Below are 20,322 nucleotides of genomic sequence, written 5' to 3'. Positions count from 1 at the left end.
GTGGCTCACGCCTGAAATTCCAGCACTTTGGGAGGCTGAGATGGGTAGATCACAAGGTCAGGGGTTCAAGACCAGCCTGACCAACATGGTGAAACCTTGGGTCTACTAAAAATACAAAAAATTAGCCAGGCATGGTGGCGCACACCTGTAATCCCAGCTACTCGGGAGACTGAGGCAGAAGAATCGCTCGAACCCAGGAGGCAGAGGTTGCACTGAGCAGAGATCGCACTATTGCACTCCAGCCTGGGCAACAGAGCAAGATTCCAGCTCAAAAAATAAATAAATAAAAATAAAAATAAATTGTAAAACATGTATCTCAGAGCCCTATTTCAAGCTCCCTGGCAGTTCCTGCTTTTGTATTTCTCATCGACAATTTGAGTGGCTTCAACTCTCTAGAATCTATTATCCTCCCTCTGGGGAAAAAACGCCATCATCAGTAATATTGAAAAAGTCTTCACAAGTCAAAGAGAAATGACATCTCCTTGGCCATGTGGTCCAAAAACTTGGGACGTTTCCATCACATCCCAATTCCTAAGGAGGGAAAACAGCCATGCACACACCAACATTTAAAAAGAAAGTATCCAAGACAAATGACCTGCTGAAATCACTGGTGAGTTTGGACACAGTTATCACTCTCTGTCACTCTAGACAAATGCCAGCGCATCGCAGGCACCCGAGTGAGCATCTGAGATCGCTAGGAATGGGCAGCTGAGCAGAGAGGGTGCTGGTTCCAGTCCTGGTCCTCTCACGGTGCAATGAAGCAAGGCACCAGTCTGTTTCCCCATCTGTAAAAATAAAGGACTTGAACCAGCTCAGTGGGGTCCACTTTGCATTCTGTGGAGCTTTCAGGTCCACAGAGGTACCTCAGAGGTGTTATGGGAGACACGGAGGCTAGTTGGTGTCCAAAGTCAGGGGTGGAGGCAGGATGAAAAGACAGGCCTCTGAACACTTCCCTCTCCAACCCCAGAGAGCTCAAACCCAATGCTTTATATTTGGCTTTGAGAAAAGAAAGTCCTTTATATATATGGGAAGTCACTGAGAACTAAAGGATTTGTAAGGACCTTTCCAGCCCTCTTGTCCTCTGATGGAGTACAGTTCTTTTACCTTCAATCTCAGTGCCTTCTCCGCACACCATGGCCAAACCTGGTGGGGCTTCTTTCGGGAGAGAAGAGGGAGGCAGAGGAGAGTGGGCAGAACTCTCCTACCTGCTTGTGAACCTTGGTGAGCTGCTCCAGGTTATTCTCCAAGAAGGAAATTTTCTGCTTCTGGGCAGCACTGCCACCTCCATCATCGCTGTCCAACTCCACACTCTGCATTGACACCAAGGGGTCAGCAGGACGGGCTGTCATCCACCCACCCTCCACCCCAGGATAATGTGGATGGAAAAAAAGAATCCCCATTCCCACCAAAGGGTATTCTGAAAGTGAAAATAGAGAGAGGTTCTAAAAGTTTAGACTCAACAAATCCCCCAATTAATTTCCCTTATTAGTATGAAAAGTGATTTAAGGAGGAGCTATTTTTTAGGGAGCTAAAACAAAACAAAACAAAACACTTCAAAATCTGCTTTTGAAAGTTACAGATGATTTATCTTCAGTAAAATATATGTCTCCCTTGCGTGTAGTAAATAGAGACTTCTTTTCAAAAGAAAGCATTCCAAAATTCGTTAAGAAAAAACAACTGTGAAAACATAAACCCAGGACCTAAATTTGACTTCAGCCATCATGATGGGATAACAAGTCACCAAACTTGTAAGCAAATGTCTGTGGTCCCACTGGGAAGTCTTAATGGCCTCTGCTTGTCCCTTCAGCTTCCAAATCTATAAAATTCATTAACGAATCAAGCTCAAATTAATCATAGCATCTGGGTGCTGGGTAAATTCTTGAAATTTATCAAATCTTGAAATTGGCAAAACGCTGCACTCCTGGCAAGCCAAGTGGCACAGATAAATTGGAAAGTACAGGTGCAAACACATCCTGGTGTTCCAAGGTGGAAAAGCAGGTTTGCTCGGTCTGATTATAGAAGAGATCATCATCCTTTTTCTGAAAGGTAATGGTTACATGAGCATCTCACACCTGCTGCTCTTCAGTCTAAAACTGAGCTCCCCAAAGTTGAGCCTTAGCATCCGGCTCCCCAGCGGAGGGTTTGTTGAGACTTAGATTGCCACACTCCAACCCTAGTCTCTGATTCAGTGGATCTGGGGTCGGGTATGAGAATTTGCATATCTAAACAGTTTCCTAGGTGATGCTGAGGCTGATGGCCAGAGAACCACCCACAGAAAACCACTGGTCTAAAAGCAGGGCTTTCCTAGAGAGTTTTTTTATCATTAAATCCAGAAGTCTGATCTCAAGCTCCTAACCCTCCCTAGGACCAGAGCCTCCCATGTATGGTCATGGCTTCCACCTCCTTCCTCGGACTGAACCTTTTCAGTCCATGTCATAACGTCTGGCCAGATGCCCTCCCCGTCTAGTCTCCCTGTCCATCACCTTTGCTCTGGCTTCACTCTCCTGCCAGGTCCAGGCCCCCATGGTCATTTGTATTTTGGACCGTGCTTACTAACTACCTAATTGCCTAGCCATTGCCATGCACACCTTGAAATTGCCCAACATTTTCTGCCTTCTTTATTTTCATTTCCAGGATTCTAAACTCACTTAAATCATGCTGTCAGGGGCCACATGCTTCTGACTCAACACCAACACCACTGCTCAGCAATCCTTCTACTTTTCCATAGTCGCCCACCTCGGCTGCCTGAACCTTGTCTAGTCTCCTTGGGCTTCCCATTCTTTTCCCTACTTCCCCACCAAGGACTGAGCCTACACATAAACCAAGAAGACCCAAATCATCAAATGTGGCTTCTTTCCACCCTCATGTATTTCCCTGCCGATCCTTCCAACTTGACTTCTCCACACCTCCCCTTTAGGAATGTGTGTCCCTTCTCCTTACCAAGACTAGCTAATACATCCATCTACACTATTAATCCTCTCCCTCTCAGACCCGACTCTATCTTTATAAGGCATTTGACCTCTTTCCCTTGGCTCCTTCACACTGACACACATTCACACATTCAAATATGCACACACATTCATACACACATGCACACACTTTTCTTAAACAGACCTTCCTTCAATCCTACCATCCCTCTACACATGGCCCATTGTGTCGTCCATCACTTTTAAACACTTTGAAAGAGTAGCCCTCTTGCTGCCTTCACCTCTTACTCCTTCCTTAAACCTCTGCAAGCTGTTTGGGTGAGTCACCATTGCAGAGTGTCTCCAGATTGCTGGTGTAGCAAGAGGACAGAAGAAGCTCAGATCCAGAGATCCCGCAGGCCTGGGTTCCAGACCCATCTCTGGCTCTTCCCACCAGTGCAATATGGGTAAGTTATTTAACATCTGAGCCTATCTCCACATTTGCAAAAACAGGAACACTAAGCACCACTTACATGGTTGCTGGGAAAAGCAAATAAATACCGGATGCTGACGTGCTTCATAAACTCTAACCTAGCCCCTAATGGCCTCTTAACAAACAAATAAGAGGCTCTCTCGGTCCAGCCTCTCCAGGCTTCCGGGCAATGCTTTCTGAAGCGACTACTCTAAATGTTTCTGTGTCAAGAGCAGTCGCCCTCACACAGTGGGGGCCAGAAAAATATGTGTTCATTTGAAATGAAGGCCAGGGAAAGCATTCTGACTTCCTTTTACTAAGAAGGAAAAATCAGATGGGAAAATGTTACCAAGTATTTTTTGCCTCCAGCACATTCTTTTAATAACATTCTCTGGTGTGAAGTAATTAATTTTTAAGCATAACCAGCTCCGACTTAAGCAAGTGGTATTTCAACTGAAAATGATTCTTCCCTGCCATCTTTGATTTTCTTCTCAGTCCCATTCAGACAAAAGAGAACTCACTTTTTTAACTCGGGTGGTCAGATCCTGGACAAAGAGTTTCCGAAGGTTGTGCAGTGTCTGCAACTCTCTAGACTGGAAGAGAAGATTTTTAAAGGTCACTTAAATGTAGCAATTCACTGAATTTATGGCACATTTGGCACCAGATCATTCCCCGAGACACTTCCCGAGCCAGCCATGGATGCCGCTGGTGCGCCCCCCTTCCCTGTGACACCCCCACCCTGACCATGCCCACTGCTGGACCTAGTGTCGTTACTGGAGCACCTTGAGGTGCAGAGCCTGAGAACCCAAACCACAAATTGTAAACTAGAACAAAGCCTGCTCATCTGTTCACAGTGGAACCACACATTTCCTCACCCCCAAAAATTCAAAAGGTTTCCTCACAAAAATTCCTACTGGGCTACGTTGTATCAGGATGAATTCCTTTTTTCTTTTTTCTTTTTATTACATAAATGTTACAATGTAATACCAACAAGCTTAAATGAAAAGTTAGCCACAATATCTCACCGTAACTGATTCACATTTTTCACGTCTCCACACCTGCTTCAGGCGCAAGTCCACACGCTTGTTTGCTTTACATCACTGAGCTTATGGATGAGGCATTTCGTGGACTTTCCTCCTGGGTGGCCCTGGGCAAGTTATCTAACCTTTCTGTGCCTCCGTTTTCTTATTGCTAACATGACAATAAAAACAGTAGTTGCCTCATCATTGCTGTCAAGATTAAATGAGATGAACCTTATAATGTTCTGAGAACATTTTCTGGTACATATTCAGTGCCCAATAAACGTGACTAGTATGAATTTATTGATGCATATTTCATATCATAAAAGCCATTTCTTCATTAGGCTTGTATTGCTTCCTTTTATTGTTGTTGTTAAAACTTTCACTGTAATCTTGGGGACATTTTTCCCCTTCATTTTGGATTACTTTCTACAAATGAAACCTTAGGAATTAGATTGCTGAGACAAGAGCCTGAGCCAGATCTGGTGATCTTTGTTAACAAGATCAGAAGATCAAATGTTTCTGTCTGTTCAAGTCTCCATGTGTTTACTATAGGAGATGTGATTAGTTCCTTGTAAAATATTTTCCTATAGAGGAAGAGGAGAGAGCTAAATTCTGCATGCAAACTTTATTTGTCTAAATTGACCTACTTTAACACAGAATTTCAAGGGACGCAACTCACACACGCTCACATCTAAAAGGAAAAAAACATACTATAAAGCTATACAAACACTAAGTTTCTTGCAGTAAAAGTTCTCTGTTAATTTAAGGTCTTATTACTGGGTCCAATTCTGTGTTGAAATAAGAAGCACCTGAAGTCAATTATGTCCTCAGATGAGGTAAATTACTTTCTGCAGGAAACCAAATGGATCTGTGATTATGAATAATGTGCACACAGGACCTGTCTGAGGCTGTGCCGCCTTTCAGCCCAGGGGCAGGGGTGCAGTACTCTCTATGTTACACATTGTCCCAGGCCCTGCCAGAGGGAGCTCAGCCTGGATACCCTGCTCCTTAACACCTGCGCCCACCCTGCATGCACTCTCTCTGCCATCAGTGGTTTCATTACTGATTGAACTGTAATCACAGTTTACATTTTTCATAAAACCACCACCACACCAAAAGGGAATGGGAACAGAGGACGGAATGAGAACAGTGCTTTGTCCAAGGGCCAGGATTCTCCTAGGGTGTAAATACTAAATATAGAGTCCTGAGGTTGGGAACTTTCTCTCATTTTTGTTTGTTTTTAGGGAGATTGAACAATAAACAGTTTGGGAAGGGTAGTATAAATCATTTAAAATCACTTGTCCCTTTTATTTACGCACATTGTGCTCAGGCAACTATCATTCGGCCTCCTGTGGCAGTGTTCCTTCCTCTATCACGTTCATTATCACCCCTCCACCTCCCCACACATGTCCCTCTTCACAGGTTGCTACCCTCCATGCCAAAGCTCAAGGCTCAGCTTCCTGTCACAGTGGACAGCAAGGGTGGGACCAGCAAGGAGGGAATATAAGTCTCATCAACGCACCCAGAGGAGAGCTCCCACCCCAAAGCCCAGACAGTGTCCTGTTCCAGCCAGTCAGCTGCCCGGGGCCAGGGATGCCCCGACGGCCAGTCGGCCTTTTCCACTACTGTGCCCTGCAGCGGGCTTCCCGGGCATTCACCCCCTGGTCAGCAGGCTCCATGTCCCACTCACCCCACCCAAACACTCCAGGAGGCAGAACAGGCCCTGCGCTGAGGAGAGCGGCAGAACAGTCAGCCAAGGACAGCGCGTCTATTTCTGAAGAACATTTACGGCTCAGGGAGAATTCCAAGGCTGAGTGAAAACATCCGAGTCTAAAACGGCATACACTGCAGGGCTCCAATCTTGGATTTTAAAAGCGTGCATGCGATGCGTGTGGGTGGTAAGTGAGAGTGAGGGAGAGAATGTGGGTGCCATGAAGCCAGTGGGTCTGTCCGCGTGCACGGGCTGGGCGAGGGTGCGAGTGGGGAGCAGCCTGGGAGGGAGCGCGTGGAACCGCGCCCAGCGTGGGAGGGAGAGAGGACGAGCAGGGAGACAGAGGAGCTAGTGAGGAAAATACGTCATTCAAAAGACGCAAAAGACCACTCGAACTTCAAAAAAGGCAAAAGAGCTGATGAAACCATTCTTTAAATATCACACTCCTGAGCGTATGAGAGGAGAAAGCATGTGAGTCCGTGAGCGTGGAAATGAGTGTGCGTGTGAGCGGAGGTGGTTGTGACTGAAAGAGTGCATGAGGGTGACATGTGTGAACGCGCCTGCGTGCATGTGAGGGGGAGTGTCCTGAGACAGCATCTGTGCAAGAGTGTACAAGGGAGTGTGAACATGGGTGTGGGTGTGAGTGAAGGCAAGCAAGGGGAGTGAGGGTGAGCAACTGCACGAGATTGTGTGAATGTGCGAATGAGAAAGTGTGGACAATCAGTGAGAATGCAAGCTGTGTGTGTGCATGCAAGTCCGCATGTCCTGTGTGTAACAAGAGTGTGTGTTGTAAGTACTTGCGTATGGAGGAGCATGCAGGAGTGAGTGTGGCTGAGCAGAGGCATGAGAACATGACAGTGAGCAGCTGACTGCAAGGGACTTGTGAGCCCCGGTGTGAGTGTGTGATGATGTGCTCGTGTGCTTGAGTTGTAGATGTCAGTGAGACCGAAAGAGGGCGTGGATGGCTAGGGACAGTGAGGTGAGAGTGCCTGAGAGCTCACGGGTGTAAAGGAAGAGAAGATCCCAAAATATTTCATTGATATCACTGATCTCTGGCTGGTAGAAATATAGTGAAATTTTAATGTTCAATATTTTTCTGAATTCTATAATTATCTATAATTAGGATGATCACGTCTCTGGTAAAACAGATGTAGATGAAGCAATTGTGTGGCTTCGTTTCAGGTTCCCCAGCAGCAGCCCCTCCACAGGCTCCTCCTCCATGCTCCAAATGCCCGGCTCCCTTTGGACACAGGCATCTTCTGTCTCCAATGGCTGGTGCCCTCATTTCCGCTCCCTGGCTTTGAGGTGCAACAAATACTCTAAGTCCAGGGGCCAGAGAACAATCTCGGGGCCAGACCCAAGCAAACAGTTGCCACCAATGTGGGGTCACCAGGTCCTTGGAGATGGATCAGTCCCACACAGATCCACATGACCCATGAACGGAGCCAAAATGGATGACTGTATCTAACCAACAGTTTCTCCCTGTCGTTGAATCATGTGAAATGCCTGAACGTGTTTTCACCAAATGGAGAGGCTATGTTAGAATGGTCTGTCTTGAAGCGCAGGCTGTGGGGCATGGAGCCAGGCAGCTATCCCACAGAGCAGCTGAAATGGAAGCCGACCAGAGGAGATGATGCCAACAAACCCAGACACAGGACAGAGAAAACCAACCAGGGTTTCAAATAACGAGCCCTTCCAAAGGGAAGCTGGGCCCATCACTCCTCCACCCAAAGCCCTGCAGGTCTCAAAGTTTTACCTGGCCTGCATCACTGTGGCCTTTACCTCTCTGTGCTCACCTTATATCCCTGTCCTTCCCTCAGCTGCAGCTACACAAACCTCCCTGCTGGCCCCCAACATGAGAGTCCTGGGCTTATCTCAGGGCCTTGGCATGAGCTGTTGCCTCTGCCAGGAATGCTCTCCCCCACATATCTCTATGGCTCACTTCTTCTCCTTCTTCGAGTCCCTGCTCAAAGGTCACCTCCTCATGGAGCCTCCCCCAGTCACCAACCTCTGCACATTCTATAGCCATCTGATAGAGTGCAAGATTTGTTTCCTTACTGTTTATCATCTCTCGCAGCTAAAGGTAAGCTTCATAAGGACAGAGATCTTATCTCTGTTGTTTATGGATATATTCAGGCACCTTGAAGAATGCCAGCCGTTAGGAGACGCTCAATAAATATCTGTTGAATGTTGAGTGGAAGTATGTCACAGAGTACAGGGCTGTAAAATTGCTAAGTTGCAATTCAGCTTAATCCTCACTCAGGGGCTCCAGGTTACTGCTCTCAGGATAGGTGGATTGGTTGACTGATTCTGTGAAGAGTTGAGGACTAAATTCTACAAATCCTACTTTTCCGTAGAATGTCTTATCTAAAACATTACACAGAAAGGTGTGCATGGATAAAATTTTGAAATAAACAATCCGACAAATCACAAACAAATCTGGTTTTGGAGACGAACACAAATCGGGAAATATCTTGACATACCACTGTCTCCTCCAGCCCTTTGAGGTCTTCTCTGGCTTGTTCCCTTTTATCGTTGAGCAATCTGAAAAACAAAAAGGAACCATAGACCACCATAGGGGACTCAGAGATTTCAGCAGATACTGTTTGCATCCACAGATAAATCAAACAAAACCAACCAACAAGCACACAAATAGCCATTGTCTGTTTTTAAATTAGCCCAATCTAACCAGAATATCATGGGGATGAGAGAAAATAGGGGAAATATTTAGAGTGCACTCACAAGAGCTTTTCCAGCTTCATTTCTCTCTCTTGGTCCTCTATTTTCAGCTTGTTATAATCAGAACTGAGCTTCTCCTGTTCCAGTTGCAGTTTCTGATTCAAACTGAAATTGAGAGGAAAAAGCAATATATTCCACATCAGTCTGAAATTCTGAGTCATCCGGCTAAAACCGTGGTTCTGTTCCAACCCTATTAGTTCTGTACAATAAAGGCAGTAATTCTGCAGGATTTGGAGGGATCAGAGAACAACCTCACAGCTTCCTCTCTGCCCAAGTGAAAACTAATTTCTGGGGTGCATCTAAGAGTCATGAAACATAAGGCTTTGAGGATGTATTTATAGTTTGCTTGGGCAAGAGCTTCAGGGGAAAAATAATGAGATGGGAGAAGGGCTGATATTTTAAAACACAGAGCCCATGTAAGAAGAACTCTGCTTCCTCAGCCCCTCCGACGGCATGCGCTCCCTCGGGGAACCTGTTTTGGCCATTTCCACCTTCCCTCCTTTCTGGTCTGACGTTCTAAAAACATCTCCCAAGTCCAAATGCCTCACTGATACCGGGGCAGTTTCTCCCCTCAAGGAGTGGGCACGGAGAGAGAAATTATGAAGAAAAGACAGCCTGGGCTCTGCTGCAAACAGAAACTTGCCATCTGGTTGAGGGTGTTTGGTCAACATTTACATCAGCCTAGGACTCATAAAACCTTTCCTAGAGCCACGCCTAAGCGCCTGTAAAGGAACAGCTATGCACCACCAGAAGGAAAGCCCAGAGTCCATTTGAAGGGCACAGACCGAGGAAGCTTCCCCACCTCCTAACTCACTCACCAACCCGCCCTCTTTCTCGCCTTCCTTCCCTCCCACCTCCCCCTCCCTTCCAGGTGAATATGTGAGGGTGATTAATCAGAATAATAAACGTGAGATATCCCTGAAAGGGAAAGCACATGGCAACAGCAGGGGGTGGCCCGGGAGGAGAAAAAGAGGGAGGAGTCTAAGTGCCTTCCTTCAGGGTCTGGGCACCGAGTCTGGGTCACACCATTTAGACTTTTGCTTGGGTTACCATTCTTCTCTTTTAAAATGCAAATGTACCTTTCAAGCGGCTCACACACATTGAAAAGGGACTTGGATCAGTAGTCTGGAGAATTAAAGTCTAACTCCAATCTGATTCCTATTTAGCAATGTGACCTTAAGTAAATCATTTCACCTTGCTTCCCATATAGAAATCTGTTTCTTCATCTACAGAAAGTGGGAGGGAAGAGAACAGTGAAGACCCTGGGTGGGGTGGGGGTGGGGAGATCAGCATTTCAATATAATTGGTTTTCTTTGTAATCCCAAGTCTTTTATGCAGAGCATTTGAAAACATCATTCTGAAGGAGCAGAGGGCATGTCAGAGGCTGTGACAAGGCAGGAGCACAGCATGAGGGGGTGTCACCAGAGAGAAACTGCAATGATGCCATCCTGGTGGCAGTGCCACAGGTCGCTGGCACCTCTGCCTGTGCAGACACATGACAGTGTGGGGTCCTAAGAAGTGAGCACATGGAACCAGGTGGCTGGGTGGCACAGTGAGTGTGTGTGTGTAGGGGGAGAAGGGGAGGCAGTGGTGCTGTCTTCTCTCAAGTGTTTATTAACCTACTAGAACCGTGCAGTCAGGACCAAGTTTTTTTTCTTTTTTCTTCTCTTTGGTGCTTTCATTACAGATGCTCCCCCATCTACTGCGGCATGCGTCCATCCACGGAATCACCTATGTGACCCCAGCCCTCGGGGACTGGGAAAGGCAGCTGGGCCCGCCTGCCACCTGCCACGCCAGGGTTCCAGGACGCTTAGCTCCAGATGGGAGAACAGACCTTGGAAGCAGCCCGCCCAGCCTGCTGTGTCACCAGGGCAGTGCCCACAGGGCAAGGAGAGCAGGGCCCTTGGCTGAGAGCCACATCCTTCCGGGCTTCCCCAAGAGGACCGAGGCATGACCACCCCCACACCCCTGGAGTCCTGGGCCAACTCACTCCCGAATCTCGTCAATGATTTTCTGCTTCTCCTCAATTTCATCTCGGAGTCTAGACAGCTGCTTCTGGTGAGCTTCCCGGTGGCTCTCCATCTGCTGCTCCAGCGCCTTCTGCATCCCAGGCCAAGAGAAACATGTCATCCACTCGTTGGCACTCAGCCCACTCTGTGACAAGCCCTGGATCTGGACCTACCTCCTCCCCTGTGTCCCTCAGATGTCAGATCCCAAAACTAGGGGCATTTCTGACTCTTGTGCGCCCAGGACCCGGCCTTGCTTTATTGGGTAACAAAACCCAAGATCTGTTATAAAACCAAGTGGGCCTTGGGAGCCAATTAGTCCACCAACTAAAAGTGTTCCCTTGACCTTCTACAGCCCAGCCTGAGCTTCTCCAGTCCACCCTGAGCTTCTCCAGCCAGGTCAGTCAGAGGGCACCAACCTCTCCCTATTCAAGTAACCTCAGACAAACCTGTAACCTGTGTGAGCTGCACTCCCTCACCTGTAAAATTAAGATAAAAGCCCCTGCCCTGCCCGCTGTACAGATTTATGATGATGTCCAAAGGAGACCTTTCTGAAGACAGGAAAGGGACTCCCACAAGGCATGATTTTATTCTGCTGGCTGGAGTAGGGGCATGCCGTGGACATCACTTTAACTGTGGACTTTGACTCAGTGAGGCTCATAGTTTGCCTACAACTAATCAAAATCCTACATCTTCTCCTGTCTCATTTTATTCACCTAAAAGTCTTACTCCCCAATCAATTTTCCTTTACTCTTTAAAATGTGACCAAAAGAAAAATCTCTGTGTTTGAGATAGAAACTCAAATTTGGTGTGTTCTTCATAAAGGTTGAAGGAAGAAATCCTTAGAAGTTAACTCCGACAAAAGAGCCCATGCAGTGATTGGGGGTGCTACCCTATCCCTCTTCATCAGGAATGGGGAAGACAAAGGTATTAACGCAACTTAACCATTCTCTACAGACATCTTGGGGTTTCGGGACTTGTTCATTTCTAAGCCAGACCATACTCTGAGATGGACTCTGAGTGCCCAGCAGCTCCTCTCCCCTCTCCCCTGCCATACACAGATCTGAAGGTGACAGATTTTCCTAGAACAAGCATTTCCAATCCAAATGCATCAAATGCACACTGGGCTTAATGGAAGGGGCGGTCACACGCACCTTCATTTCCTCAGCATCCTGCAACCGCGTCAGATGTTCCTTCTCCTTATCCTGGAAGCTGACTTCATGCATTTTTTCTGTTTTGAATTTTAAATTATGATTTAAGATTTAACCAGTGGGACTCACACCCAAAATCAAAAATAAAAAAAAAAAAAAAGCAAGAAAAATGGCAACAGAGTGAAACATCAGCTTATATCAGCAGTTACAACCACGGCATGAAGCAACAGGCAAGGACTTCTGGCTAAAGCCAAGGCTGCCTCCTCCTGCAGCATTCCTTCCACAGGGAAGTGCAGCAACTGTAGGGGACAATGCTCACGGGGGGCGGTCCTCCTAGGACTGCACTCTGGCTTTATGTCACTGCACACCTGGGAGGGCTTGTTTCCCACCTGGTCTCTGTGATCAGCACAAGGTCATGTGCATAAATGGGCCTTGCAGATGATAAAGCCCTCTGTGACTGTTAGGTGGCCTGTGGACCCATGCCATGATGGGAGTTCCAGGAAGACCTACTTTACCTCCCATGTGTAGGCATTTATTCTCTAAGAATCTGGGGCAGGAAAACATACTCTAAGGATGGGAACATAGGAAATAGAAAGATAGCATAACACTTTTGAGATTAAATCAGAAGGCCCCACGTTTGGGGCAGGGCTGCAGTGTGGCACTCCTGTCTCAGCATATGCTTGGTCGCTGGCACTCCCTGAATGCCAGGTGCAATGGGCAGCCCCAGCTGTGGAGCTGGGGTGCCAGGGAGCAGAGTGCTTTACGACAGTGACATTCAATTCATTATTTCTCTCTAGTCTGTTCCACTTCAGGTTTTCTTGCCTCTATTTTATTTCAACTCAGTGGCCCCACTGCAGAAACCACTGAATGCAAGAGAGAAACATGATTTTCCATGTGCAGTTTTTGATGGTGCACCTACTAACATGCACGTGTTACCACACAAAGAACATGTTACGAGGTTAGAGCAGAGAGTGGGTATGTTCTTTCTTTTTAAATCTGCCTTGGCATCTGACACAAAATGTATTTACTGAGCAAACTGTACAACAACAATAAAGGATATAAAAATTGATAACAGCATCACCATCCCAACTACCCTAACACAACCACTTTTATCTTAAATATGAATTCCTAGGAACACAAGCATCCATTCTTTTTTTTTTTTTTTTTTTTTTTCCTAGACGGCGTCTTGTTCTGTCACCCAGGCTGGAGTGCAGTGGCATGATCTCAGCTCACTACAACCTCCGGCTGCCGGATTCAAGCGATTCTCCTTCCTCAGCCTCCCGAGTAGCTGGGATTACAGGCGTGTGCCGCCATGCCCAGCTAATTTTTGTATTTTTAGTAGAGACGGGGTTTCACTGTGTTGGCCAGGCTGGTCTCCACTCCTGACCTCATGATCTGCCCACCTCGGCCTTGCAAAGCGCTGGGATTACAGGCATGAGCCACTATGCCCAGCCGCATTCGTTCATTTTTAATAGTTATAACCATAGTAAAGATACAATGATATATTGTGATTTTCACCTAACATTGCATTATAAACATTGTAGCACACCTTCACGTATTTCATGTGAAAAAAAAGTTCTATTAAATAACACACCATAGTGTGTTAGCTATTAGACACTTAGATGGCTTCCTCTTTTTTGCTGATCTAAAATTCTGCAATGAATATCTGAGATGTGATGATCAAAAGGTATGAAAAATGTTATAATTATTAGTATGTATTTTCAAATGGCTTTCTGAAAGAATTGTAACAATTTTCATTGCAACTCATAATATATATGTTCTAGTTTCACATTACATGGCACATACATTCTTAATCCTGTTCTAGTTTCTGCATTTCTAGTCCCTTCTCTTGAATCTCAGCTTCTATTCATTCATATTTATGAAATGCTTCCTATGTGTGACGCACTTCCCTAAGCTCAGGAGATCACAAGGCTGGCTGGCAAAGGGAAGAGCTTGTTCAAGGAGGTGCCAGCGAAGCCATGGCAGTTGAAACTTTATATTAAGAGCAACGGGATGCCATGGAGGGGTTAGAAGTGTCGGTTTGGACAGAGAGAGAATGTGAATTTTAGGATCATCCCTTGGGATGCCACACAGTGGCTGGCCCAGAGCAGACTGAGGGTGGGCATGGGTAGATGGATATAGCCACAGTCCTTAGTTAACCTGGACAGTGAACCAGAGAGGCCTCTGGCAGGTGGAACGAACAGGCTCTGGTGACCAACTAGAGTCAGGAGGTGGGGAGTGGGGGATTCTGATTTGGGTAACTGGGTGGACTGTGGGGAAATGGGAAGATGAGCAGATTCAGGGTGGGAACGGTCTCTTAGAAATCTCTCCTTTTAAGCCGGGCGCGGTGGCTCATGTCTGTATTTTTGAGAGGCTGAGGCAGTCGGATCATGAGGTCAGGAGTTGGAGACCAGCCTGGCCAATATGGTGAAACCCTATCTCTACTAAAAAAGACAAAAATTATCCGGGTGTGGTGATGCACACCTGTAGTCCCAGCTACTCAGGAGGCTGAGGCAGGAGAATCGCTGGAACCTGGGAGGTGGAGGTTGCAGTGAGCTGAGGTCGCGGACTGCACTCCAGCCTGGGCAACAGAGAGAGACTCTTGTCTCAAAAAAAAAAAAAAAAAAAGAAAGAAAAAAAGAAATAGAAATCTCTTCCTTTTTTCCAGTTATGCTATTGTTTGCAGCAGACCTAGAAATACTTCAACTAAGCAAAACTAAACATCATGATTCCAGTCAACCAGAGGCTGTCTGCCTTAGGCCAGGTGTTTGACACCTGCGCGTTAGTCAAATATTTACCCTGGGCTCGGAGCTTAGCCAGCTCTTCGCTGAGCGAGTCCTGGGACTCTTCTAGCTGCCTCCTCTTCTGTTCCATGTTCTGCATGTAGTCTGTCAGAGACTTGATCTTGGCTTCGTGCTTTAAACAAGCAAAAAGGAAGAGTGAATGACTAGCAGGTGATCATCCAGGCTGGCCTGGAATTGACTGGTGGGAAAATGCGAGACAGGAGGGGTTCCTGAGTCCCTTTTCTGAGTGCCACCACCAAATGGTGCCCATTTCACCCTTGCCTTGGTGTTCAGAATCACACCAAGACAGACCTCTGCTTCTCCCTGTGCTTCTTGGCTTCATTCCCCACAGACACCACTCATGGCAGGCCCCTCCTCACCATCCACTTAACGTGAGATGCCGAAGGCCAAGCGGGTTTCGCTCCTCAGAGAAAAGCGTGCACGAGAGAAACAGGCTGGGAAAAGTGCGGGGCTGAAGGCCTCATTCATTGAACATGCACCTCTGGATTCCATCTTCACCATTCAAATATTAGGTCTTTCCTTTTTCTGTCCTTCAGACACACCAATTCCCATCTCAGGACCTTTGCATTTTCCTCTCCCTGGAAGCTCTCCCTCCCCACCATCACCACCCACCACACACCACACACACACACTGCCCAGGCTAGCTCCTTATCACTCAGGCCCCAACACTTTCTTACAGCACCTAACGTCTACATCATTTGTCTTGTCTTTTTTAGTTGTTAGCTCCCTGAGGGTAGGTGCTTAATAAATACTAGTGAAATGAATGAATGAATGAGAGCTTGTTGGCTGAACAGGGACAGTGGTAACTTCTAGGCAGATGGAAAATGTGTACAGAACACTTCCCTCTCCAGATCTAGGGAGCTCAGCTTTAGGCAGGAGACCCTGGAGACTGAGCTCTAATCTAATGAAATAACTTCTCCAGAAAACACAACTCCGTTGGAGCAGTCATCTTATAAGCACAGTTTTTGGTGACGAGGATGAATGTAAACACAGAAGATAGCATTTCAGCTGGAAAGACTGCCAGGTTCCTTAGATCACATCAGAAAATAAAGAGCCATGGTTTCTGTTACTTTTGAACTTCAGGAAATAATGGTCGAATCTTTGCAATGTATGAATTGTAGCAGAGTGCAAACCACCACCTAATGAAACCTGTGTTTGCTGCTGATGTAGAAAGAGAACTTTAGAACAGGTACTCTTTAAACTCAACACATCCTAATGTTCTTGACTCTGATCTCATACAGCAAAGTCAGTGTCAGTCTGAGACCTGGACGATTCAGAGCACCCCACTGGGCCCTCCTCTGGCTGCACCCTACTCCACTAAGCAAAGAGTTCCCAGGCCAAGGGAGCATGTCCACCTGAACCTATGTCTCCTCTAGACCACACTCAGAGTACTGGGGACCTAGAAACTTCCTACTCCAGGTCTGAAGGCCAGTGCTGGCACTACCTCTTCCTCACCCATTTACACAAATGGCAGCTGGCATCTAACAGTTCCATCAGTTCACACCGGGTGCAAAAGGGATTTGGACATGGAGTTGGTATGTCCAGCCTGAAAGAGAAGAGGGTGGGCTGCAGGCCATGGGGTCTCTATTAGTATCCTTGCCTTGGCCCCCAAATGTTAGAAGCAGGCTGGTCAAAGCACATGCTGTTGGTATCATAGATGACCTAGAAATCACATATGGGGTGCACTGTTCCCTTATGTACATCGTTTTTATTTTCACTTTTCATAGATAATAACTATATAATTATAAAAAATAAAATTCTAAAGCAAATCCAGAAAAAGTGGTGTAAACCATAAACCAATGTGTCGACTATTTCCCCCTGATATTCCTGGTCTTATCTGCAGGAATGCAAAGCACAACATAAATCTAACTCAGCATTTTCATTTTCACGTAACTTTATATAATTAGACTTTCCCAATGGCTAGGTTTTTACATTTTTTATAAGAGCTGCATAATATTATTCCATGTAACTTTATCTTATTAGTCTATCAATGGATATTTGGGCAATTTATTTTATTATAATCCAAAATAACATTGTCTTCAATACCTTGCATAAAAGCTTTTAATGTTTTTAATCAGGAAATGAGAATACCATATGAAATAAATTTTTTTCATTTTCATTAACAATGAAAAATACTGTCAGTGAAATTACTGGACTAAATTATACTTACATTTTTATGGTTTCTGATTTCCACAGTGCTTTCCAAAAGGACTGACCAAATTATACTTTTCTCAACAATGTATGAATATATCGATTTTACTATCACACATTAGCGCGGAATAATCTTTTCAATACATTTCTGCTTATTATGTTGGTTATAAAATGGAACCTTGTGGATTCATTTTAGACAGAGAGGTTGGAGATGTTTCTGTGATTACACATTATTATGGTTAAAAGCACACCAGAACAAAGTATGCTTTTGTCCGCCTCAGTATTATTTGACACACCAATCCATGTTGGTATCATTTCCTGTTTCCTCCAAATGACAGCCTATTTTAATGCCTGGCATAAGGCAGTAAGTAGTGAACAATTAGACCCCTCCTGGAAACGCCAGACCCAAATACCAAGCTCCGATATCAGTGGTAGCCCAGAAACTGGGTTGCCGTTTTCCGAGGCTACTTTACTAAACTGAAAATGCCACTCCAATAGGAAGAAGAGCAGCCTTACTCGATAGGCAAGTGAAATGTGCCCTGGGACTTGAACAGCCCCTGAAGACATGGGCTTTGGGTTCACACACATTTTTTTGAGTAGCCCAGCTCTGTCATTCACTGTCTGTAGGTGTTCGGACATATATTTAATCTAAATCTCAGCTGCCTGTCTGAAACAGAGGAATAATAATAAAACCTGCCTACCAGGATTTTTTTAAGATTAAGTGAGACAATGCATGTGAAGTACTTAGCACAGTATATGGTACATAGTAAACGCTCAATAAAATGCCACTTGCTACTACTACTATTAGTAGTAGTTTGTTTTTCCATATTAAAGTGAACCTATGGTAGAGATTAAAAGATGAGGGAATATTGCCTTACTCATAGGAATTTTAGAGATTCCACCCAATCTTTTACATTCATTAGCTAGCTAGCCATCTATCTATGGGAAACGACTCATCAGAATTCATGTATTTCTCACAACAAAATGTAGCTCTAAGAAGAGACCTGGGCTGCCATCGCCTGGGGAGGCCAAGCTTACACAAAGCAAAGTCCATCAACTAAGCCTATGGCGCACCATCAGCACCAGCAAGGGCATGGAGGCAGCAGATCTCAAGACAATGAGGGGGAAGGGAAGGCCCACCTGGGAGATGAGCAGCTGGCAGGCTGCCAGTTCTCGCTCGCTGGCGTTCATCTTCCTGTTGGAGTCCATCTGGGCACTCTCGAGTTGTTTGCTGCGGTTCACCAGGGACTTGACCTCTGACTTCATCTTGCTGATGTACAGGCGGGCCATGGTAAACTCCTCCTCAATGACTCCATTCACATCTGCCAACTGAGCACAGGAGGGGACACACTCAAATGTTGCCCACAATTTCTGTAGGTTCACGGACTCCCCTGAAACCTGCCCCTGGATCCCCAAGGTGTCCATGGATTTCTGGTTCACAATCCCAATTAAAGGACAAGCGGAAAGTACTAAACATTCAACCCCACGTTCTCCTAAACCTCAGGTCAAACTTTCAGTTGAAACCCCCTACTAAATATAATCCTCAATTAATTAGGTTTTTCATTACCATCAATTTTTAGAGAGATGACAGCATAAGAAGAAACACTGAAGATTTTTAAAAGGAGATAACTTCAGAAAGGTATTCCATTCAATGTCTTACACCTTATATCTCTGTAACAGCAGCGAGACCTAATGCTCCTAAAGGTGATGCTGAATTCCTATAAAAACTCAAATCAAAACTTCATTAATGTTCTCCATAGTGTGCTTATTCAGGTAGAGAAGTAGTATAATGCCTTGAATATGTTTCTATAAACAAGGATTGAAATAAAAAGGTGTTTCCATGTTTAGTCCTCAATTAAATAGAAAATCGAATGAATAAGAATGTACTATGAATTACCAAAGGGCTTCTTGATGAAGGTTTCTCAGCATAACTTTTCATTACTACTACCAGTCTATTTTCCTTTGCCTTTTCACACCTGCTCCTTTCAAGCAGACAGTAATCTAGCTCATTATTTAAGATCCTCTGAGAACAACAGTCTAAATCCACCTTAGAAGAGAAGATTCTGATAGCCAGAATTCCTGCATGATCTATATTTGGTTTCTAAGTTTCAAAGCTCTACTGGAAACAAAAGTTGAAGCAAGATACTTGGGATAGAAACCCATCGGCTCAATGCAAACAGGGTCTTTAAGAGCAATTGACCAAATGAACAAGTAACTGTGTGCATATTTTGTTTAGCCACCAGAGGGCAGCCTAGCACCTTAAGAGAAAACAAAGAACCTCGTCCAGAATCCGGCGCAGAAACAGAGGCTTCCATTGGTTGAAATACAATGACTCCAACCATGGTTTTTTGATGTTCCACAGTACACTCCCGAGTGTCCACTTATGTCGTTATTGCTGTCATTCACTCATCATATAACTATCTGTTCAATAAACATTTAAGGGCTAAAAAAATGGAATCAGGCATCAGCCTTGAAATTTGGTAGCAAATATGAAGTACACTAGACACTGCTGAGTGCCTGTAATTTGGCATCAACCTTACCATAAGAATTCAACAACAATATAAATGGCCAACAAACATATGGAAAAGGCTCAACATCATTAATTATCAGTGAAATGCAAATCAAAACCACAATGTGAAACCACCTTGCTTCTGCAAGACTGGCCATAATCAAAAAAATTAAAAAATAATAGATGTTGGCATGGATGTGATGAAAAGGGAATGCTTTTACACTGCTGGTGGGAATGTAAACTAGTACAACCACTATGGAAAACAATGTGGAGATTCTTTAAAGAACTAAAAGTAGATCTGCCACTCGATCCAGCAATCCTACTACTGGGTATCTACCCAGAGGAAAAGATGTCATTATATGAAAAAGACATGCATGTTTATGGCAGCACAATTCGCAATTTCAAAAATATGGAACCAGCCCAAATGCCCATCAGTAACGAGTAGATAAAATGTGGGGGGGGTGTGTGTGTATGTGTATATATATATATACACACATATAAAATCATGGAATACTACTCAGCCATAAAAAGGAACGAAATAGTGGCATTCGCAGCAACCTAGGTGGAATTGGAGACCATTATTCTAAGTGAAGTATTAATAACTCAAGAGTGGAAAACCAAACATCATATATTCTCACTTATAAGTGAAAGCTAGCTATGAGGACACAAAGGCATAAGAATGATACAACGGACTTTGGGGACATGGAGGAAAGGGTGGGAAGTGGGGTGAGGGATAAAAGAGTACATATTGGGTACAGTGTACACTGCTTAGGTGATGGGTGCACCAAAATCTCAGAAATCACCACTAAAGAACTTATCCATGTAACCAAACACCACCTGTCCTCCAAAAA

General features: G+C 45.1%; 1 protein-coding gene across 1 annotated transcript in view; it reads right to left on the bottom strand.

Moving 5' to 3' along the window:
- Nucleotides 1-20,322, bottom strand: part of KIF5C (kinesin family member 5C) — a 152,716-nt gene that overhangs the window by 17,379 nt on the left and 115,015 nt on the right. Inside the window, exons 16-23 of the mRNA XM_031651222.1 lie at nt 18,103-18,291; nt 14,806-14,923; nt 12,011-12,087; nt 10,841-10,950; nt 8,854-8,955; nt 8,595-8,655; nt 3,900-3,971; nt 1,206-1,310 (exon numbers count right to left, since the gene is read on the bottom strand). Coding sequence (XP_031507082.1) covers nt 1,206-1,310; nt 3,900-3,971; nt 8,595-8,655; nt 8,854-8,955; nt 10,841-10,950; nt 12,011-12,087; nt 14,806-14,923; nt 18,103-18,291 — 834 coding nt within the window. The remainder of the gene's footprint in view (nt 1-1,205; nt 1,311-3,899; nt 3,972-8,594; nt 8,656-8,853; nt 8,956-10,840; nt 10,951-12,010; nt 12,088-14,805; nt 14,924-18,102; nt 18,292-20,322) is intronic.

Source organism: Papio anubis, chromosome 10 (genome assembly GCF_008728515.1).
Source record: "Papio anubis isolate 15944 chromosome 10, Panubis1.0, whole genome shotgun sequence".
NCBI classification, from domain to species: Eukaryota; Metazoa; Chordata; class Mammalia; order Primates; family Cercopithecidae; genus Papio; species Papio anubis.
Note: the sequence above shows the minus strand (reverse complement) of the source record. Positions and strands in the feature narration are given on the sequence as shown.